The sequence below is a fragment of the Parathielavia appendiculata genome (genome assembly GCF_033297405.1).
Source record: "Parathielavia appendiculata strain CBS 731.68 unplaced genomic scaffold N657scaffold_4, whole genome shotgun sequence".
Taxonomy (NCBI): Eukaryota; Fungi; Ascomycota; class Sordariomycetes; order Sordariales; family Chaetomiaceae; genus Parathielavia; species Parathielavia appendiculata.
In genome coordinates, this window is record NW_026944223.1 from 912,135 (window position 1) to 932,920 (window position 20,786).

The 20,786-nt window shown below is 56.3% G+C and overlaps 7 protein-coding genes across 7 annotated transcripts; 3 read left to right on the forward strand and 4 right to left on the reverse strand.

The window, feature by feature from the left end:
- Positions 1 to 44: 44 nt before the first annotated feature.
- Positions 45 to 728, reverse strand: N657DRAFT_593832 (uncharacterized protein). The gene is made up of 2 exons (XM_062789946.1): positions 610 to 728; positions 45 to 533 (listed from the first exon to the last, which is right to left on the reverse strand). The coding sequence occupies exons 1-2, from the start codon at positions 628 to 630 to the stop codon at positions 300 to 302; spliced, it is 255 nt and encodes an 84-aa protein (XP_062648780.1). The 5' UTR covers positions 631 to 728; the 3' UTR covers positions 45 to 299.
- A 506-nt stretch (positions 729 to 1,234) lies between these two features.
- N657DRAFT_643799 (SMC5-like protein) lies at positions 1,235 to 5,499 on the reverse strand. The gene is made up of 5 exons (XM_062792624.1): positions 3,806 to 5,499; positions 2,854 to 3,747; positions 2,728 to 2,800; positions 1,948 to 2,677; positions 1,235 to 1,883 (listed from the first exon to the last, which is right to left on the reverse strand). The coding sequence occupies exons 1-5, from the start codon at positions 5,123 to 5,125 to the stop codon at positions 1,514 to 1,516; spliced, it is 3,387 nt and encodes a 1,128-aa protein (XP_062648781.1). The 5' UTR covers positions 5,126 to 5,499; the 3' UTR covers positions 1,235 to 1,513.
- A 1,172-nt stretch (positions 5,500 to 6,671) lies between these two features.
- On the forward strand, positions 6,672 to 10,574 carry N657DRAFT_632930 (Pkinase-domain-containing protein; the record flags this gene model as incomplete). The annotated part of the gene is made up of 5 exons (XM_062791182.1): positions 6,672 to 7,351; positions 7,410 to 8,129; positions 8,187 to 9,889; positions 9,953 to 10,279; positions 10,354 to 10,574. The coding sequence occupies 5 exons, from the start codon at positions 6,672 to 6,674 to the stop codon at positions 10,572 to 10,574; spliced, it is 3,651 nt and encodes a 1,216-aa protein (XP_062648782.1).
- A 972-nt stretch (positions 10,575 to 11,546) lies between these two features.
- N657DRAFT_655152 (fumarate hydratase) lies at positions 11,547 to 13,377 on the forward strand (the record flags this gene model as incomplete). The annotated part of the gene is made up of 3 exons (XM_062794571.1): positions 11,547 to 11,955; positions 12,030 to 13,053; positions 13,188 to 13,377. The coding sequence occupies 3 exons, from the start codon at positions 11,547 to 11,549 to the stop codon at positions 13,375 to 13,377; spliced, it is 1,623 nt and encodes a 540-aa protein (XP_062648783.1).
- Positions 13,378 to 14,421: 1,044 nt separating this feature from the next.
- Positions 14,422 to 16,639, forward strand: N657DRAFT_348431 (malate synthase). Its single transcript, XM_062786922.1, has 6 exons — positions 14,422 to 14,441; positions 14,621 to 15,080; positions 15,133 to 15,710; positions 15,765 to 16,165; positions 16,228 to 16,458; positions 16,532 to 16,639. The coding sequence occupies exons 2-6, from the start codon at positions 14,720 to 14,722 to the stop codon at positions 16,587 to 16,589; spliced, it is 1,629 nt and encodes a 542-aa protein (XP_062648784.1). The 5' UTR covers positions 14,422 to 14,441; positions 14,621 to 14,719; the 3' UTR covers positions 16,590 to 16,639.
- A 327-nt stretch (positions 16,640 to 16,966) lies between these two features.
- Positions 16,967 to 19,908, reverse strand: N657DRAFT_670860 (uncharacterized protein; the record flags this gene model as incomplete). Its single annotated transcript, XM_062795568.1, has 1 exon — positions 16,967 to 19,908. The coding sequence occupies one exon, from the start codon at positions 19,906 to 19,908 to the stop codon at positions 17,206 to 17,208; it is 2,703 nt and encodes a 900-aa protein (XP_062648785.1). The 3' UTR covers positions 16,967 to 17,205.
- N657DRAFT_348542 (uncharacterized protein) lies at positions 19,873 to 20,474 on the reverse strand. The gene has a single exon (XM_062786923.1). The coding sequence runs from the start codon at positions 20,393 to 20,395 to the stop codon at positions 20,069 to 20,071; it is 327 nt and encodes a 108-aa protein (XP_062648786.1). The 5' UTR covers positions 20,396 to 20,474; the 3' UTR covers positions 19,873 to 20,068.
- Between the last annotated feature and the right edge of the window lie 312 nt (positions 20,475 to 20,786).

Genomic DNA, 20,786 nt, shown 5'->3' on the forward strand with positions numbered 1-20,786 from the left:
CACTCTTCGATCCGAGTCGCAGGTGGCACCATGACATGGGAGTTGAAGAATCAATGTAAAATGGTGCAATTTGCAATGGTTACCCTTGCGTAATTTCATGGAAAGCTCAACGCCGATACAAAAGAAACCAGCATGCTGAATGCGTCCTCCCTTCTCCCTCCACGTCAAAAGCCGAAGCTTGGGTATCGGGTATCTCGTTATGATCCATCCATCGCTCCGAATAAAGTACAGCCTATCCACCTTCCCATTACTCCTTCCTCCGCACACTCTTGCATCATATGCTCATATGCTCAGATGCTTTAGATGGTGCTCGTGGTCCCGACGTGCCTCCGCCTGCCGAAGCCGCGGCTTCGTCCCGTGGTCGTGGCGCCGTGAGTCCGGTGGCGGCGGCCACCGGCCCTATTGCAGGTGAGGCAGCCAACGATGATGTCGAGGAAGCTGACGATGCCGTTCACAATGGCCATGATGACGCCGCCGATGCCGTTGATGATGGCCATGATTGTGCGGCCGATGGTGCGGAGGCACGATTGGATCTGTTGAGGTCATACAGCGATCAGTATGTGTTTAACGCCGCGGTTTGAGGCAGTGTGATGGTTGGGTATGACTTACGCAAGAGACGACGGCGCCCATTTTGAATGTTGTTGATAAGTTGCTTGATGGTTGTCGTGGTAGGGTTTGAGTGGTTGAGTTATGAGTGCAAACGTTGGGTTGTTGCGCGACGAGATTTGTGACGAATTTGATTGTTTGGTATGTCTCATGGAACTGTGTCAAAGGCAGTAGTGGGTTGTTATATACAGCATCGCCTGCAGTCGCATCACCAGTTCAATGCATCCGGTTGTGTAAGTGGCCAGTGACGTCACTAGCATGTTGGCTGCCGTTTCCCGTTTGTTCGGTCCAGAAGACAGGCCGTCGCAGCTCTTTCACCTGACCACTGACGTACCTCAGCGTACTTCGTACCTATCACCTCCTAACGATAGGGCATGGTATCCGTAGCTGCAAGTTTGGTTCCCTGTTGTGTCCGGAGGAGCCAGATTCCGAACCTGGGCGTGTCTGCTCAGCCTTGAACCAGAATGATGACACCGACGAGACATATTCCCTACAACAGCGGGATTGTGCAGAAGCGAGGTTGGTGTACATCCAATGGCCCACGTGTAGAGCAAGTAACCGAACCCAGTGAAGTCATTCTCATCAAACACTTCAGCAGCAGGTCAGGGTTCCAAGGGCCCATGTAGAGCTCGAACTGTGACGTCATAGCATTGTCCATATCTTGGCACACACCCTTCAGCCCGACGCGAACGAGCCATTCTCCCAGTCTTCTAATGGACGCATGTCATCCTGACAGTTTCTGCGTGCCGTCCAGCCTCAGCAGCGAGGTACTGCTAGCGTACATGTCTAGGAAGCGGGCTTCAGCTCTTTCAATCGCTCTTAGACAGGAGCGATTCTTGGGTATAATCCGTCTGACCCCAGTAGAAGAGACATTGTATTCATACCACCTCACCCCTTCTTATTCCCCCTACCGCCCTAGCAACCTCCTCTGGATCCTGGCAAAATTCGCAAAGTTCATCTTCTGCGTGCCCTTCTTGTCCACGTGCTCGCCGCTGACAATGGTGTGCACCCGCATCCGTTCGTCGTACCGCAGCCCCGACAGCAGCTTGGGCGTGATGAGGAAGTACTGGCTCGTGTGCTCGCGGCAGGCCACCTCGACCATGCGCTCGTGCACCATGCGCTCGTTGCGCGGGTCCATGCCCTGATTGATCTCGTCGACGACGCGGAACGGCGCCTGCGCCATCGACTGCAGCGCCATCAGGTAGAAGATGGTCGAGACGGCCCGCTCCCCGCCCGATTGCCGGTGCTGGTCCAGCCGTTGGAGCGTCTCGTTCTCACTGTAACGTCGCCGTCAGCGCCAAGAGTGTCAAAGATTCGGTGAGAATTGTTGGCAAGACGTACCGGAACTTGACCCTGATCTCAATGGCCCACTTCTCAAAGTCTTCGTCCTTGTGCACCTCGACCTCACCTGCACAGTTAATCTGCTCAAAGTTGTAGCTGAAGGCGTCGTTGATCTGGCTCACGAGCTGGTCCAGCCTCGGCTCCCACTGGCTCTTGATAGTGTTGATCTTGTCGTTGAGCTCTGCCAGTCTTGCCTCCTGATTCGCCTGGTTGGCCCGTTCCCTTTGGATCTTGGCCGCGTATCGTTCGTACTCCTCCAGCGCAGCCGGATTGCTGGCCTGGATGACCTCGAGTTTGGCCTTCTCCACCTGGATGGCTTGCTCGACGTCCTCAACTGTCTTGTCTTGGGCTTTGGCCGCCAGCTCATCCTTGTTGTCTTCCGTCAAGATAGCGACGGCGTGCTTTTGAGCCTCCTCAGCAATAGCGCGTTGCTCCTTCATCTCTGCCATAATCCTCTTGAGGGACTGTTTGTTCTCCTCAAGCCGCTGGGTGACATCAGAATTCTTAGCTTTCAGAACGCCCACGTCGGACTCGGCTTCCATTAGGATAACCTGCGCCTCAAGCAGAGCATGACGTGCTTTTCGAATGCCTTCGATCTGCTTGTGGTGCCGGAGGATCGCCCTGGCCTTGGCTAGAACCGCTTGATCGTGAAGCTTTTCGATCCCGAATATCCGACCTTTGCATTCCATGAGTTCTTTCTCAGCCCGTGCTAGAGCCTTCTTTTCCGACTCTACACCCGCGTTAGCCAGATCCTCGAGGCAGGACTATGAGAAAACATACCTATCTTGTCCGGCAATGCTTGCCACTTTGTGTACTCGCGTTGGAGCTCGCTCTTCGCCGCCCGCAGTTCATTCTACCTTCATGTTAGCGGTTGCCGCAAGGTGGATGCCCAGCTGGGGCACATACAATCTTGGCCTTTATTTGAGCCTGTTCCGCATCTAACTCCTTCTTGCGTGCCTCCTTGGAATCAAATTGCTCCTTCACAGCGGCAAGCTGCGCCCTGAGCTCCCCCAATTTTCTCTGGAGCTCAGTCTTTTCAGCTGCATCCACCACCGGCTGATCAGCCCAGAATCGGCCCTTAGCGAACTGGGTCACCCGCGTGGAGACGGCCCCTGGCCCATATTCTCTTCGGCGGGTTATGCGGTAGACTTGCTTCCCTGCCGCAAACTGAGTGAGATTTTCGACCCGCTGGATCCGCTCGAACTGCTCGTCCGATATGTCTCGAAGCGAGACGGCCGATGCGTGCAGTCTCTTCTCGGAGCACAGCATAGCGAGAACCGGTTCCGGACCATCCAGATAGTCGTTGACATAGCCGTCGAACCCGAGGTTGGGTAACGCTTCCCTTGGCAGAGGCGGCTTGAACGAACTGTACGCTGTGAAACAGGAGCGAATCGTGACAGAGAGCCCCATCTTGCTGTAGAACTGATCGCTGAGTTTTTTGTGGTCCTCCTTGGTCTGGGCCGTAAAACACAGAAAGTCGTCAGCCTGCAGCATGGATTGGACGAGGTCGGTGTAGCGCTTGTCCTTCACCGAGCATGTTAGCATAGGAGGGCCAAAGACCTCCTTCTCGAAGCCGTCCTGGTTCTCCTTCAGCCACTCCCAGCCCTTGGCAACATCGGGGCTGATCCTCCTCAGCTGGGTGAGGAGTTGCCCTTGTTGTGATTCCAGCTCTTGCAGACTCAACTTTAGTCTGTCAATCTGGCATCGGGTTTCGCTTCCCTTCGCCCGCAACTCCTGCAACTCCTCAACCACTGCTCCAGCTTCAGCCTGCTGTTCGCGCTCCAGGTGCTCTTGCTCTCGCTATGATGGAGTAGTCAATAGCCAATCCTTAGAAGGTTTTTCAAAGGGGTGTACAGACGATTCTTCTGTTCCAATCTGCAGCATCAAACTCCCTGGGCGCTCGGCGATAGTCGGCCTCCAGATCCGTGATTCTCTTCCTTAGTCGGCCGAGCTCCTGCTTCTTGGCCGAGAAGTTCACGCGTTCCGCCTCTTTTCTGCCGGACAGCTCTTGGCACTTGGCCTGGGCACTTTCGACTTCACCGATAGCGGCATCCGCCGCGGCCTCGGCAGCCTGCAGTCGCTGCTGCCTGTCCGTGACGACCAGCTTGACCTTGAAATGGTACTCCTGCTTCTTGTTGACGGCTTCGAGCGCAGGGGCCACGCTGTTTTGGAGCCGCTTGAGGGACCGCTCGGCTTCAACTTTCCGATCCTTTGTCTCCTTGTACTTCTTTCGGGCGTCGTAGTACTTGACAACGACTTTCAATTCGTTGAGGCTCTTGATTTCTTCTAGGATTTGTTTCCTTTCCCTCAGCTTCTCAACATCAGCCTGAAGAACTAGCTGGCGGGCCTCCATCTTGCGCAGCTCTTCAAGGATCTTTTCCCCGCTTTGCTCGGTCTCCTTTTGCAGCTTGAAGTACTCCCTGAGCTCGGCTCGCCACTCGATCATCTCCTCGGGGGCGGCCGCATGGAGCGTCTTGTCGAGTAGCTCGACCGGGGTGAGGGCAGCAAACTCGGCCACCTTATCTTGGGGCAGAAACTGGCACAGATTGTCGATCTGGATTCTGAGCGACCGCATGAGCTTCTGGATCTGCTTGAGGGACACTCTTTGGCCGTTGATGGTGAATTTCCTACTGTTGTCCTCCCGTCTGATACAGAGTCCGACCACATAATTTTCGGCATGTTCCGGCTTCCTCTGGAGTTCCACCTCAATCTCGGCCTCGTCTTTGCCGTGCTTGACGAACTCGCCAAACGCGCTGGCTCGCCCCAAGACACTGGAAGCGTAGCCCAAGCCCAAGCAGATGGCGCACACGAGGGAGCTTTTCCCTGTTCCGTTGGGCCCGATGACCATGTTCAGGTTCGGTCCGAGAAAGAATTCGGCCTCCTCGTACGTGACAAAGTTCTGGACCTTGACTCGGACGATAGCGCCGGGCTGAAACTCGGAGTTCGAGGCGCCATTTCGAGATCGGGACGCGGCTGCTCGTCTTGGTGTGGCCTGGACTTGGTCTTCGTCTGATGAGGCGCCGTCCTCGCCCTGGTCAAAGCCGTGTAAACTGTCACCGCCCCGTAGCCGGAGGAAGCTGAAACGATCCACGGCACCGACACCCGAAGGATTGGCTGTGTTTTGCTCGTCGGTAACGACGCGTTCCGAGAATTGAGTGTCGGGAAATCGGCCGGACATGGCGGCGGCAGGGAAATGTCAAATCTCGGTTCTGCGCTCTGGTTTGGGGCCAGTGTTTTGTCGTTGGCACTCGTCGGTCATGGCAGGTTGTGGTGTGTTCAAATGCAACGGCGAATCTTTGACGTGGGTTGGGAGGTTGCAGACGGGATACATCGAGGGAACGCGTCTCGCGTCGTCAATTGAGGTCCACAAACTGTGTTGCTGTTGTTAAGAGAACTCCTGCGCGGCAGAACGACTCATCGGCAGGATTAGGATTATAAGACTTTTACGCATTAACAACACTGGTAAAATAGTTTAGAAAAAGGCAAGCCGACAAGTAATCGGTTTTTCTTCACCAGAGGCCTAAGTCGCCTAGTCATGGTGCTCTTGCAGAGATCAGGTACCCTCAACTTCAGGCCGTGTGGTGCGATCTGTAGGGGACCGAAAGTGATATGTACTGTACCGTACCATTACCACTAGATCGGGTACCTTGGGTGGGGCGGCGCTCCTCGATGCTCGAGCCCCACCAAACCTTCAACGTCCTCCTTTCTTTTCACACAGAGGTGCAAGTGTTCTCTATCAGGGTGCTGGCTATGACCGCCTATATTGACACTTGGAGAATCGTAGCCGTCCATTCGCGCATATTCTCGCCTGAAATGTCTTCTCCCTAGCCTCGGCCACATTCCGTGGCATTGTGCTCTCCCTCCACTCACTAGGCCGAGATAATAGTGATATGTGACTCCATGCCAGTCGAGTTGGATCTGCGTCCGCATCACCCCGTGTCTGCGCCTTCCAGACGGCACCAGGAAGCTAGTGTTCTGGCCGGGACAAGACGCCAGCAAGGTAGATCCCACTCCCGGACCTGACATTCCTGCCCGCCTAACTGCGTCCTCGACTCTCCTATAGGAATTTGACTTCCTCTTCATTTTGCAAGCTGACGGCTGACTGTTTGTTCCGCGTTGGCTGCCGTGAGGGTTCACTGGTGCCATGATGAGACGAAAGAGACTGTATTGGTAATCGCGCTAGCTAGCTACCCTACCTGCGGCCGCTGGCAGGATAGAATTTGGGTATGGCAACCGATCAATAACTTACTGGTGGGGCATTCCTCTGCGCAAGTTTACTTGTTGCTGCCATCTTTCCCAGCAACGCCGGCCGAGACACCGCGTTCCTGTGCTGGCACTGTTGACCTCTCCTTCCCCAGTCTCGCGCCCAGCACCCGCAACAGCAACTCCGGCCATTGGGTATCGGGAGCAAAACAGTTCTCTTCCACTCATTCTTTTGCTAGGCGAGTTGTTCTAGGTCGCGTCCTCTCACTCGCCACAGTCCCATCTCTTACTCTCACCTTCGTTTGCTTTCCACCCGACTTACAACCGGGGATCTGCCCACTAAGCCCGTGGGTGCCGCTCCTTTCTCTTTCCACGCAATCTGCATTCACTTCGTTCGCACCTCCACCTTGATAATTCGACCCTGTGTCGACCCAATCTCTTCAAGCACACCTCAATTGCTTCTCTTGATTCACCTCCAAGGTCAAGGATGCGTTGAGCCTCCAATCTTTAGCTTGGCTGTCATGGAGCACCGCGGCACTTCTCGATATCCGGCGACTCGCCAGCCATTGGGTGACGCGACGCAGCGGATCAACCATGCCACCGTTGCCAATGTCAACCGCCGATACGAAGCTGGTGACGTTGAAAACCACGTCCTGTCCAAGTCCAAGAACGCCGCTCATGGACGTTCCAATCCCGTTCTTCCGGTCCATCACCTTCAAGCTGAACAACGCACTCACCATGCGCCAGCTCCAGCACCGCTGGTGGAACCAGGACCAGCCAACCCGCGTCTTACAGCTATTGGCCAGGATTCTCACGGCAGCTCCGACCCACGTCGCGTTTCTCAGTTCTCCAATGTGTCCTCAAACGCGTCCAGCACCCGCCAGCTCAAGACTCATATCGGCCCATGGCAGCTCGGCAAGACGCTGGGCAAGGGCTCGTCGGCCCGAGTCCGCCTGGCCCGTCATCGCGTCTCCCATCAGCTGGTCGCCATCAAGATCGTCGCCAAGAGCACTGCGCACATGACTCAAGCCGGCAGTCTGGCCAACCTGGACCACATCGATTACAGAAACCCAACCAGGGGCGCTGATGGCGGCCTCCGTCGGATGCCCTTGGCCATTGAGCGAGAGGTGGCCATTCTGAAGCTCATCCGGCACCCCAACATCATCGAGCTTCTTGATATCTGGGAGAATCGTTCAGAAATGTAAGCTCCGACCACACCCAATACTTCTCCCCTATGTTCTGACTGACATCTCCACTAGTTACTTGGTCACAGAGTACGTCGAGAAAGGGGATCTGTTCGAGTTCATCAACTGGAACGGCCCACTTCAGGAAGAGGAGGCCATCTTCTACTTTCGCCAGATTATGACTGCTCTCGAGTACTGCCACTCGTTCAACATTTGCCATCGCGACCTCAAGCCCGAGAACATCCTGTTGAAGGCCAATGGCCAGATCAAGATTGCCGACTTTGGCATGGCGGCCTTGCAACAGAACCCGAACCATCAGCTCCGAACGGCCTGTGGAAGCCCCCACTATGCTGCCCCTGAGCTGCTCCGCCACCAGTTCTACAAGGGTTCTGCCGTAGATATCTGGAGCATGGGGGTGATCCTGTTCGCCATGCTCGCAGGACGTTTGCCCTTCGACGACGACGACATGGGTGTCATGCTGTCCAAGGCGAAGCGCGCAGAATACAAGATGCCGTCACATCTGACAAGAGAGGCCAAGGACCTTATTCGGAGGATCTTGGTGGATCAACCAACTCACCGCATTACGATGAAGCAGATGTGGCGACATGCTCTGCTCAAAAAGTACGACTATCTCGATGAATACCAGAAATGGGACGGGCAGTCGCAGCAAGTGCTACGCAACATGGGCACGGCACCGATCCCTGAGGAAGCCGACATTCAGATTTTGCGCCAGTTAAAGGCTCTCTGGCATACGTACTCGGAATCTACTCTCCAAGAGAAACTCCGACAGGACAAGTCAGTTGACCGGAGTTGTAGCTGCCCCTTAAGGCACAATGCTGACCCATAGTCCAGGCCGAATGACCAAAAGTTGTTCTACTGGCTGCTCTACAACCACCGCGAGGCTCAGCTGGAGAACTACAACAACAACGTGCCAATCTCCAAGAGCGACTTCCACCACCTCAAGCCACCCAACTGGGGGAAGCGCATCTCAACTTGCCAGTTCACAAAGCCCAGTCGGAACGGGCACACTAGAACTGTATCCAAATTCACGGTAATCTCTAATGTTCCCGACGTGGACGAAGTCGGCACTGTCCGGAGCTACGATCCTTACAATGCATCCCGCGTCCTGCAGCCCTGTGGCTCGCAGGTCAGCCATACGAAGATCATTGTCCACCGTAATGGCACTGAGTCGCGAGTTGGACCGTCTCCCACCGCCGTCTCGCACTCATACCGCTCGTATCACTCGGTGAACGGTTCGTTCCGTCAGCGGGCGAGGACGAACTCTCGGCGTACGAGCACGGCGGGTCAATTGAGTTCACCTCAAGCCTCAATGAGTTCGATCCGCAGCCATCAGAGCAACCCGCGCGTTCGTGCAAACAACCGATCCAAGCGCTCCGTGGATTTCTCGAGTATCCGAAACAAGGTTAACCGCCATCGTCGGAACCGCCATGCCAGTTTGGCAGCTCCAGCAAGCGCCACTGGGAGTAGCACGACGTATTTTCGCGCCACACTTCCGCCCGTCAGCCCGGCCAAAGAGTTGGACGCCTCTAGAGTCAGGACTACTCGGTCGATGGTGGAGGTCGGCGACAAGACGGATGACACGTTCATCTGGAGTGAGGAACTTGAGCAGCTCGGTCACCGTATCGCTCGCCACTGCGATGAAGCTTTTGGAAGCTCCCTTCTTCTGTCAGAGTCGAGCAATCTAAGTGTTGGCTCCCGCGAGGTCAGCCCGTTTGTGCTCTCCCTAGGGACATTGACGGCAGTGCAGCCTTCGAACCAGCCTGCATCCGCCCGGGAAACGCGCTCTTGGGACAACAGGCCGTTGCCGGCTGTCCCATCTCAGTCGACAGTTCCACCATTGTCAGCCCGGAATGCGTCAAATGCTGAACCTTCGTACAAGCTTCGCCCGTGGTTGGATGTCCCCGCCTCGGAGCGGCGTGTTGTTTCCGAGCCGGTCTACGATCGGCCGAGTAAAGACGCGAGGCAATTGCCGTCCATCTACGAGCAGACGTCAGATAATTGGACGAGACACAACGGTGGCCAGCATGATATGGCTCTGAATTCTCTGGAGACACCCACGCGTGCTACGAACAAAGGGTTGGATGTTCTCGCCAGGGCCGAGAATACCATTCGTGCGGTCAACTCGTCATCGGCACTAGGGGCTTCCGGCGCACCTGTGGAGGTGCCGGAGCCTCTCAATGTTCGCAAATTCACTCAGAATACGGGCACTGCCAGGTCAGCGTTGACGCCCTCGCTTCACAACACGTCGAGACGCACGTCTTACGGGTCGAACCACACTACCCAAACGTCGGACGGCAACGGCGCCGATGCTGTCCCAAGCAAGAAAAGGGTATCCTCCTGGTTCAAGCGCTCGTCCAAGGAGAACGCCAGCGGCTCGAGCTTTGTGACGGTAACCGACAGCAGCGTGCGGCCCAAGGAGACCATGGCGGATTCTGAGGGCAGCCGCCTCAACCGGCCGACATTGCTGAAGAAGAAGTCATTTGGCTTTCCATTCTGGAAGGGTGCTAGGGAGGAAGTGAAGATGTCGCTTGCTGGTGAGTAGAAGAACCGATCGACGTTGAAAATATTGAATTGCTGAACAGGTCCACAAAACACAGATTCGGACCCCGACGACACGCGCACTCGCAACGAGAAGTCGACGAAGAAGAGGTACAGCAAAGAATCCAGACTGGCAAGCGGGACGGCGCACAGCGTGTGGTCCGAGAGTGACGGCGGGATCCGCAAGATTGAGGTGCAGCAGAACTGGTTGGCTCGCCTCTTCCGCGTTAAGCCAGCTATGCGCTATCTTTTCTTCAACATCCTCCAGCGCCGCGCAAGACAGGAGATGGCGATTTTGCTTCGCGAGTGGCGCAAGTACGGCATCAAGGATATCGAAGTCGACAAGGGGCGCAACATTATCTTTGCACGGGTGGGCGCAGAGAATTGTAAGCCTTTCCTCCCAGGGTGTGTCTCTCGCGGTTACTTAATGCCCAGCTAACTGCTCCGACTTGCTGCACAGACCTCAACCTGAAGGAGGTGTCGTTTGCTGTCGAGCTGATGACGGTCATCGAGCACGGCAAGCGCAATCAGCTCAGCATCGCACGCTTCACACAGGAGAAAGGCGCGGCGAGCAGCTTCCACAAGGTTGTGGACGCCATCAATGCTGCGTTCGCCACCCGGTCTCTGCTCGTCACGGATAAGCGCAAGGTCAATATGATGATTAAGACGCTGAACTCTTGAATGCGGCAATGTCCTCGACATTGTACCATGTGTGCATCCATCAGTCCTTGATTCGGCATTTCTGGAAGGCGGAGAATGAATGAAGGTCTGGAAAACTACGAGTTTCTGTTTTTCATATCGTTTGATTCGTTGCTGGGGCGCGGCAATCTGATTGGGCCTATCCTTTTGACGGGCCTTGGTTACCGTCTCCGACGTTGGCTTGTCTTGGAACGAACCGGATATCTACATCGGTTGGAATGACAAGTTGGAGGAGAGCGGTGTGGGCCTAGATCGAGGATGACTTTTGATGTGCGAATCTCATAATGGTGTTGGACTAGGGCATGGTGTATTGTTGTTTCTGGAGGCAGACGGGGAGCTCAGGGGTCGAGTTTCAGGGGTAATGGGGTGTGTGTACAGATTCATCGGGCGATCAGTTACTTGCAGAAGGTCGTATTGCGGCAGAGGCCTTCCCTTGTAACCTGTATAAGGTACTAATTGATAGCCAAGCAATCGAACTGCATTGCATCCAACAACAGGTTTCCCGCCTCCAAGCGTCGAGTCAACCTGGAGGTGTTGGTGTTTCCTCTGTGTTGACCCTTTTCAGGGGCTCGCTGAGCAGTTGTCACGGTAACGACTTTTACAGGGGTCCTTGATTCTGTTTGGCTTCCGAAGTTCCGAAGCATGCTGGCGATTCGCGACCGGGATCTTCCGGACCGGGTCGCCGGATCGAAGTTTTGGGGAACTGGGATTCCGGGGAATTAGTTATTTGGTTTGTCGGTGAGGGAAAAAAGGAACTTCGAAGAAGGCGTTTCAATTTTCTGCGCATCTTGGTCAACTTGTCCATCCATCACTGCCTCGGTAGTGCCTCTAGTGTCGGATTCGAGATTCCACAGCTCAAGGGCGCATCGCTGCAAATTTAGTGGTCTTGAATCACCTTCCGCAGTCGGCGTGACGCGCGTTACAGACCAACATCTTAGTCAGGCGCCTTCCAGCATGCTTCGATCAGTCCGCGTAGCCGGCCCCGCAGCCCGCGGCAGCCTTGGTGCGCGTGTGCCGAGGACAGCCATCGGCCCTCTGAGCACATGTCTGAAAGCAGGATCTAACCCATGGTCCCAAAACGTACCTCTGTCGTCACTTACAAACCGCTCGGCAACCTCCACGACTCAACACCAGAGATACTTCCACGGCAGTGCGACAAGGATGGCGGCCAACACCAGAACCGAGAGCGATGCCTTTGGCGAGATCCAGGTGCCGGCCGACAAGTACTGGGGAGCGCAGACGGAGCGCTCCCTCTCCAACTTTCGCATCAACCAGCCGCAGGACCGCATGCCGCCGCCCATCGTCCGGGCGTTCGGTATCCTCAAGGGGGCTGCGGCGACGGTGAACATGCGCTATGGACTTGGTAACCCTCCCGTAGTCATCTACTTGACCGTCAGTCGTGTACGGAAGCTAACCCGACCTTCTCTGCTGCTTTAGACCCCACCATCGGCAAGGCCATCCAGCAGGCCGCGAAGGAGGTCGCGGACCTCAAGCTAATCGACCACTTTCCCCTCGTCGTCTGGCAGACCGGCTCGGGAACGCAGTCTAACATGAACGCCAACGAAGTTATCAGCAACCGCGCAATCGAGATTCTCGGCGGCACCATGGGCACGAAGAAGCCGGTGCATCCCAACGATCACGTCAACCGGTCTGCCTCGTCCAATGACACCTTCCCGACCGTCATGCACATCGCGGCCGTCCTGGAGATTGAGGGAGAGCTGCTTCCCGCATTGCGCAGCCTGCGCGCTGCCCTGCAGGGCAAGGTGGACGAGTTCGAGGCCAAAAAGATCATCAAGATCGGCCGCACTCACCTCCAGGACGCCACACCGCTCACCCTGGCCCAGGAGTTCAGCGGCTATGTCGCGCAGCTCGACTTTGGCATCAAGCGCGTCGAGAGCACTCTGCCGGACCTGCGCCTCCTGGCCCAGGGCGGCACGGCCGTCGGAACGGGCATCAACACCTTCGAGGGCTTCGCCGAGGCGATCGCGGAGGAGGTCAGCAAAATGACAGGCACCGAGTTCAAGACGGCGCCGAACAAGTTCGAGTCTCTGGCCGCGCACGACGCCGTCGTGCAGGCGCACGGCAGCCTCAACACGCTCGCGGCGTCGCTCAGCAAGATCGCAAACGACATCCGGTACCTCGGCAGCGGCCCGCGGTGCGGCCTGGGCGAGCTGAACCTGCCCGAGAACGAGCCCGGCAGCTCCATCATGCCGGGCAAGGTCAACCCGACGCAGTGTGAGGCGCTGACCATGGTGTGCGCCCAGGTCATGGGCAACCACGTGGCGTGCACGATTGGCGGCATGAACGGGCAGTTTGAGCTCAACGTCTACAAGCCGCTGATTATTCGCAACCTGCTGCACAGCATCCGGCTCCTGGCCGACGGCATGCGCAGCTTCGAGAAGAACCTGGTCGTCGGCCTCCAGGCCAACGAGGAGAAGATTTCGAGCATCATGAAGGAATCGTAAGTTTCGGCTCCCTAGCTGCTAACCCCCCCCCCCCCCCCCCCCCCCCCCCCCCCCCCCCCCCCTTTTTTTTTTTTTTTTGTTATCCTGAACTAGGCTGATGCATGTTCTTTTTCTCGCTTCCCCGCGTCAGGCTCATGCTGGTCACCTGCCTCAACCCCAAGATCGGCTACGACATGGCCAGCAAGGTGGCCAAGAACGCGCACAAGAAGGGTCTGACGCTCAAGGAGAGCGCCATGGAGCTGAAGGCGCTGACTGAGGAGGAGTTTGATCAGCTCGTGAGGCCCGAGCTCATGATCGGGCCCAAGCCGTACAAGGGCTAGATGTCAAACCCTGCACTTATCGACCCAACACGGTGAGAACGACGAGCGCTGTCGGCATCGGCATCGATTGACGATGTCACCATCGCAATGGCACGTCAATGAGGTCTCGTGAACTCTCATGAAACATGTACTGTAACTGTACCAATTCTCTAACATCATGACCGGAGAGCTCGACAGCAGGAGAGGAAGACGACGGAGCCAGATGTAACGATACTCAGAAGAGTAAGAAACAAAAAGATGGACAGTATGATGTGTCACACATTGTCACCAACCGACAACCGTCGGGAACTGTCGGCCCAGGGCGAGAGCCGGCAGTGACCCCACCCACAGCGACCTCGGCTCTGCCGCGGCAGTCGGAGCTCTGGAATGTGGGGCGCGAGCTCAGGTCTTCGCTCAGCCTAGCGAGATTCCGGGGCCGGCCGAGGATGGAGTCACGATAGCGAGCGCGGGCATGTTTATCTCGAGCTTTATCTCATGCACGTATTTCTGTGAGCTGCTGTATTAAGAATTGTTGCTAGACGGATTCCATCAGCAGTCTGATAAAATATTTATAACCAAGATCAACAACCCCACGGCAACTGGCATCTTGCGGAAACTGAAATGTACCTCCGTACTCCGCACTCCCGGAGAGATCAGGTCTGGGCAACGGCGGGGTCCCGCTTTCTGATGACCTCACCGGCCACTGTGCCATTACCGTGCCATTACACATAGCATATCACATGCGACGACCCCGGAACGCAGAGCTGGCCCTGGGAGAGCCGAAGTCCAATGGCGCCCGTTCCCCAGCCCCGGACGGCCGAGTGTGGAGACAAGACACATCCGCCAACCACATGTTATACATTTTGGCTGCCGAATGGATTGGCATGAGCGGCGAACCCTTGTTGCCGAAGGTTGCCAGACGAGGATCCTGCTCTTTTTCGTCATCCCTCGTCGTGTGCTAAATACGATACTTCTTCTTCGCCGGATCCGGCATCGGTTTCTCCCACTGTCAACTTCCAACGGCAGAGAACAGCAAAAGAAGAGAGTTGTGAGGATCCAGAAGCTAATCCATTGAATTGTATTCGGTGAGTCAATGACCAGCTGATGGCCGTCGTAATCCGCACCCTCAGCTCCATGTTCCCTGTACTCGCTCACCTCCACTTCCCTTTGCCGTGTTCGATCCCTTATCATTCCACGCTTGTTGGCTCACTTTATCTCCCAAGACGTCCATTGACTGAAGCTTACCCACTAACTACTTGTACAGAGAGTTGTACATTACACACCCAAGAGCACGCCAGACGGCATTGACTGTCGTATCCATTCAGCCATAAGTACCACGATCAGCGAAACCACTATAGAAATCATGGCCAGCCTCGAGTCCGTTCTGCAGGGCGTCCAGGTCCTCGGCCCGGTTCAGGAGTCCCAACGCAAGATCCTTACGCCCCAGGCCCTTGCGTTCCTTGCGCTGCTGCAGCGCTCCTTTAACCCGACCCGCAAGGCCCTCCTCGAGCGCCGCAAGATCCGCCAGGCTGAGCTCGACAAGGGCGCCCTTCCCGACTTCCTGCCAGAGACCAAGCACATCCGCGACGACCCAACATGGACGGGCGCCCCCCCTGCCCCTGGTCTCGTCGACCGCCGCGTCGAGATTACGGGGCCGACGGACCGCAAGATGGTCATCAATGCCTTGAATGCCAATGTGTGGACGTATATGGCGGATTTCGAGGGTGAGTCCACATATTCTGAGCGTGATAGGACTCATCTGATAGCCCTGTACAGATTCGAGTGCCCCGACATGGGACAACATGGTCAATGGCCAGGTAAACTTGTACGATGCCGTCCGGCGTCAGGTCGACTTCAAACAAGGGGGAAAGGACTACAAGCTCCGGACAGACAGGAAACTGCCCACTCTGATCGTGCGGCCGCGAGGCTGGCACCTCGAGGAGAAGCACGTCACGGTCGACGGCGAGCCCATGAGCGGCTCGCTCTTCGACTTTGGCCTGTACTTCTACCACAACGCCTTTGAGACGGTGAAGCGCGGCTTTGGCCCCTACTTCTACTTGCCCAAGATGGAGTCACATCTTGAGGCTCGCCTCTGGAATGACGTCTTCAATGTTGCTCAGGACTACATTGGCATGCCCCGGGGAACCATCCGTGGTACCGTGCTGATTGAGACGATTCTGGCGGCATTCGAGATGGACGAGATCATTTACGAGCTGCGGGACCACAGCTCCGGGCTCAACTGCGGCCGCTGGGATTACATCTTCAGCGTCATCAAGAAGTTCCGCCAGAACTCCAACTTTGTGCTTCCTGATCGCAGCTGCGTCACCATGACGGTGCCATTCATGGATGCCTATGTAGGTTTATTCCTGGTATTTGGTTGTCCACGTTGCAAATGCTAATCCATGCAGGTCAAACTCCTCATTCAGACCTGCCACAAACGTGGCGTCCATGCCATGGGTGGCATGGCAGCCCAGATCCCGATCAAGGACGACCCGGCGGCCAACGAGAAGGCCATGGAAGGAGTCCGCGCCGACAAGCTGCGCGAAGTGCGCGCCGGCCACGACGGCACCTGGGTCGCCCACCCTGCCCTGGCCGCCATCGCCTCAGAGATCTTCAACAAGCACATGCCCACGCCCAACCAGATCTTCGTGCGCCGCGAGGACGTGACGATTGGCGCCAACGACCTCCTCAACATGAATGTGCCCGGCAAGATCACCGAGGAGGGCATCCGCAAGAACCTGAACATCGGCCTCGGGTACATGGAGGCCTGGATCCGCGGCGTCGGCTGCGTGCCCATCAACTACCTCATGTATGTCACGTTACAAGACCTATTCCGGTTTTCGCAGTCTCAGGCTAACAGAGCCATTGCAGGGAGGACGCCGCCACGGCCGAGGTGTCGCGCAGCCAGCTGTGGCAGTGGGTACGCCACGGCGTGACTACGGCCGAGGGCAAGCGCGTCGACAAGGGCTATGCCCTCAAGCTGCTCAAGGAGCAGGCCCAGGAACTGGCGGCCAAGGCGCCCAAGGGCAACAAGTATCACCTGGCCGCGCAGTACTTCTCGGGCCAGGTCACGGGAGAGGACTATGCCGATTTCTTGACTTCGTGAGTTTCCCCCCTGATGATGATGATGTTGATGATGATCTGTGGGGAAGACTTGAGCTAACAGAATGAATAGGTTGCTGTACAATGAGATTACGTCAGCCGGGACACCCAAGCCGGCTTCGAAGCTTTGAGACGGCCGTAGTCGGAGTGCGTCGGCAATGAGGGATTGTACGGGTGATACGTTGATTTGCTTTCGAGTAGGTATCTGAAGGGCTGAATAGTTGCTTCAGTCAAAAATGGTAAAACATATCTCGGATCAGATTTGTGCTCCTTTTGTATTTATGTGAACATGATCTATGAAACCGGAACTTGCTATCAACGGTCATGGATCCAAAGTGTTGCACTGGGGCAGTGAGTTCAAGTTGTTCGACCGCTCCTGCGAAGTTCTCGGTATGTGTGCACATAACAACGTAACTAGTGGGCCCACCTGAATTTTTGAAGCTGCTTATGCTCGTTACAAAGGATCATCCGACGAGTCTTGCACGGACCACCTCGCACCGATACTGGCATGCTAGGGAGTGTATCCGGGTCAGCGGGCAGCACTGTGCACCTTCGCGGCTTCCGAGTCGAGACCCCCAAGACACTAACAGACACAAGAGCTGTAACGTGTACCCCAACGAATTCCTTGTTGTTTTCTCTGTGTACCAGTGTCCTATACACGATGATCGCTTGGGTAACCAGTTTGATGTTCAATGCAGCTTTCGAGCATCCGAAATCAGTCTGGGTCCCCAATCATCGATGGGACGTTCACACTCTAGTAGATTGATATCCATCCCGTGAGCCCAAAACCAAATCGCGCATCACGGATTCAAGATCGTCAAGTCCCTTGGGGTCTCCAATGTGTCGAGATCTCTGTTCATCGTCCATGCTTTCAATACCCGCGCCCTGTCGCCACCGCTGCTGATCCCTCGCAAAAGCCTCGGGTTGCCTTCCACCAAACGTCGTCCTCCAACTTCCCCGGTCTTCCCCTAAACTCTCCATGGAGCGCCATGGCAAACTATCCAACCCATCCATCATTTCTGGTCGTCGTCGTCTCCGCCCACGGCTGTTCATGACCAGCTCCCCAGAGGCCGAAACAGACCAAGTGGCAGAACCAGGCTCGCTCCGAAGCCTAGACTGATCGTTGACATTGACTTGGCCATCGCAAGCCCCCTCACCGAGCCCGTCGAGTCTTTCATCACTCGAGGGGCAATAATGAGACCGCATCTTCCGCGCAGTCTCCAACGAGTCGAACCGCGTGGGACCTGAAGAAACAATCCGCATCTCATCACGAGCCGCAGAAACTCTTCCCACAACACCATCCCCACCACCGCCGTCGTTGTCGTCATCCTTGTCGTTCTTAGTACCGCCGCCGCCGCTGTAGACACCCGAGTCAAAACTACCCTCTCCTCCACAATGACTCCTCCACTTCCTCCGCAGCGACCGCTCATGCAGACGTAATCGCAGACTCGCACCAGACGACGCTCCGCTGTCGATATTACCGTTACCCATACCATTGCAGATACCATCACCCCTGCTCCCCAGCGCAATCCGGCGCGAGGTAGCGCGCTCCAAAACAGGCGCCAAAGCCTTCATCCAGCGCTCGTGGGCGTGCTCCAGCTTTTCGAGGCGATCTAGCATGCTCTCGAGCTCGCGCGCGCGGGTCTGGGACAGGACTTCGTAGCGGTGGAGGAGGTATCGGTGGGAATCGGTGCGTCGCGGAGGTGTTCTGGTTCGTGGTGGTGGTCGTAGCGGGGGGTGGAAGGTGGGGCTTGGGTAGGGGTTTGTGGTGAACTTGGTGGCGGGACTGCTGCTGGCGGTTGGGGCGATTGGGGTCAGAGTCCGGGGTGGTGTTTCCCAGGCTTTGGTGAAGGAGGGCTGGGGATGGAACCCAGGCAGGGGAGACTTTCCGGGGCGCGGGAGCACGCCAAGCATCTCTGGGATGCTGTGGATGTGTCGGCGGTGTGTTTCGGTATGGTCTGGGGGTGGGTCGTCCATGAGCAAACTCTTGGGGGTCGATGTCCCACCAAGAGGCTGGAAAGATGTCCGGCTTGATGGCGACGGTCGGTCAACGGCCACTACCGGTGCGGTGCTAGAGGTCCGAGTATCTCGTGATGTTGTCGGTGAGGGTGATTCTACTGAGGTGATGGCTGACAGTGCATGGGGTTGATGGAAGTCGTGCGAGAAGAGGATTGGGTGCGGCAAAGCGAACTCGGAGAGGCTCGATGTCCAAGACGTACTTGGGTCGTAAAGCGCTGAGAGGTCGGACGCCGCTGAGCTTTTCATGCTCAGGGCGCCTCCCTCTGTTGAATCCCGGCCGGAATCGACCAGGGGCGACTGGGTAGACACAGCGGTGTGGTAGCTCCGGCTCTCGTCGGAGCCCACAGAGGCCTCGGCTGTCGATCGGGGAGTAGGAATGTGAACCGTTTCGGCATCGGAACAGATCAGCTCACTGCCGGTGGTGTGGGAGCTCTCGACGATGGACGGTTGCTCGTTGAGAGGTTTCCAGTCCGTTGGTCTAGCGTCCTGGGCGTCTGGCAACCTGACATCATGGGCTGATACGCGCTGGATAACAGGCTTGTGGCGTAAATGCCGGCTCCCGTCAGAAATCCCATTCCTTACTTCCACAGGGACACCGCTCGAGCCTTGTGGCAGTGCTGTCAGCTCAGGAAGAGGCTTCGGAGTCGTGTTGTGAGCACCGACCGAGACGTGTCCGAATCGTGCTTGTGGTGGTCCGGCTGTCTCCTGCCGAGTAGCCCCGTTGCTGTATTGGTAAGGCAGAAGCCGAGTGTCGTCCCTGATCGAAGTGGCCTGGTCTTTTCCATCCCAATCCTGGCGCTCAGGGGCATCAAGACCAGCTTGAGCTTGTCGTTCATCGAAGGGATTACTCGTCCGTTCCGTTTGAGGACTCGCTGGACTGCGTGGCGCGGGCGACAAGTGAGCGTATTCGACGGGAATGGATATTGCAATGTAGCGATGTCCCCCAATCGTCGTTCCAGCCACCGCCGAGTCCGGCAACTTGATAAGCCCCGGAGTCCACTTGGAGCTGGTATGTCTTCTCTTCTTTCGAAAGGGCCAAAAAGCAAGCCGCTTGCTCTTCTTCTCGTGCGTCTCGTCGACAGTGGTAAGCCTCGACATTTGGCTTCCCGGCGGAGGTGAAGTCTTGCGGAAAAAGTCAATAAGCTCTTCTGTTATGTCCCTCTCTCTCCTTTTCACTCTCATTCGACTGAGCGCGTCGGAGCGAAGCTTGTCCCTGACGGTATTGGGCAATCTAGAGCCACCTGCCAACGACTTGGCACGACTGCGCTGCTGCCATGAAGCGGTCTGCCCTCCTAATCCTGATCTGATAGTGGTTGTGACCGGCGGATTTCTTCGGCGTTCGATGGAGTTGCGGCAAGCTTCAACGGTGACTTGGGTGTCCCGCCGGACGCGGATACCGCCACCCTCATCGCCGGCTCCAGAGCAAGACATGCCCGCGAGCCGCTTTCAAGGTGTTCGGAGTGCTGGTAATGGTCTGGGATCTCTCGAAGGTCGGGAGGCACTGTCGAGGAGCGTCAGCGGATCCATATCTAGCTGTCCTTCGCAAAACAGCTAACGTCTCTGTTCACGACCACCGAGACAGATGCCAGTCCTAACGGTCTTGGTCGTGGCCTTGTGGTGGTGACTGGTGAGGTATACCTCTCCTGAACCGGGGATCGGATGAAGCAATAGGCCTGAACGCCACCCGGACCTTCAAGTGTCTCGTGGCATGGAAGCACACTGTGCCGAGGATGAATAAGGTTATTAACAGTCCGAGAGGACGCTTGATATCGATTGGCCTGTAGGGCACCTGTAATGGACGCAGTCGTGCTAGAGACCATGGCCAAGGTACCGTACCGTACCAAGAGCTGTTTGTGTGGTGCGTAAACTGTCTTGTGATGGTGGCGACGCACTGCCATCGGAGGATATGTCCAACCATCGAGCGTCTGAAAGGAGCAATGGGTGCCTGATCCGACTCTTAAATGAGACATATCGGAGGGTGCCATGATGTCAAAATCACCCACTTGGGCCGTCACTCTGACACTGCCGACGCCCGTGCGCTACTGTTAAGTCTGACGTAGCGGAGGCAATGGAAGCTCAAGAGAACGCGAGTCGTATGGCCTTAAAACCCGATCTTGATATGGGATATGTGGAAAGGCTCAAATGCAATGATCCGCATTGGGTAGCGCATTGGACGATGGCTCTTGTAGCAACGCATCTTCCGAGGCGAAACCTTGCCATCGTCTCTAAGGCAGAGGGTCTCTTTTCTACACAAACATCACGGCCATGCATGTTTTGCGCTGTCTGTTGTTGTGAGCATGTCTCATCGC

Coding starts and splice junctions, on each gene's coding strand:
- N657DRAFT_593832 (XM_062789946.1), bottom strand. CDS start 630: ATGGGCGCCGTCGTCTCTTGC. Junction 534..609: donor TGGGCGCCGTCGTCTCTTGC/GTAAGTCATACC, acceptor TGACCTCAACAG/ATCCAATCGTGCCTCCGCAC.
- N657DRAFT_643799 (XM_062792624.1), bottom strand. CDS start 5,125: ATGTCCGGCCGATTTCCCGACACTCAATTCTCGGAACGCGTCGTTACC. Junction 3,748..3,805: donor CAGATTGGAACAGAAGAATC/GTCTGTACACCC, acceptor ACTCCATCATAG/CGAGAGCAAGAGCACCTGGA. Junction 2,678..2,727: donor AGCATTGCCGGACAAGATAG/GTATGTTTTCTC, acceptor ACGCGGGTGTAG/AGTCGGAAAAGAAGGCTCTA.
- N657DRAFT_348431 (XM_062786922.1), top strand. CDS start 14,720: ATGGCCAGCCTCGAGTCCGTTCTGCAGGGCGTCCAGGTCCTCGGCCCG. Junction 15,711..15,764: donor TGCCATTCATGGATGCCTAT/GTAGGTTTATTC, acceptor TAATCCATGCAG/GTCAAACTCCTCATTCAGAC. Junction 16,459..16,531: donor TATGCCGATTTCTTGACTTC/GTGAGTTTCCCC, acceptor CAGAATGAATAG/GTTGCTGTACAATGAGATTA.
- N657DRAFT_348542 (XM_062786923.1), bottom strand. CDS start 20,395: ATGGTTGGACATATCCTCCGATGGCAGTGCGTCGCCACCATCACAAGA.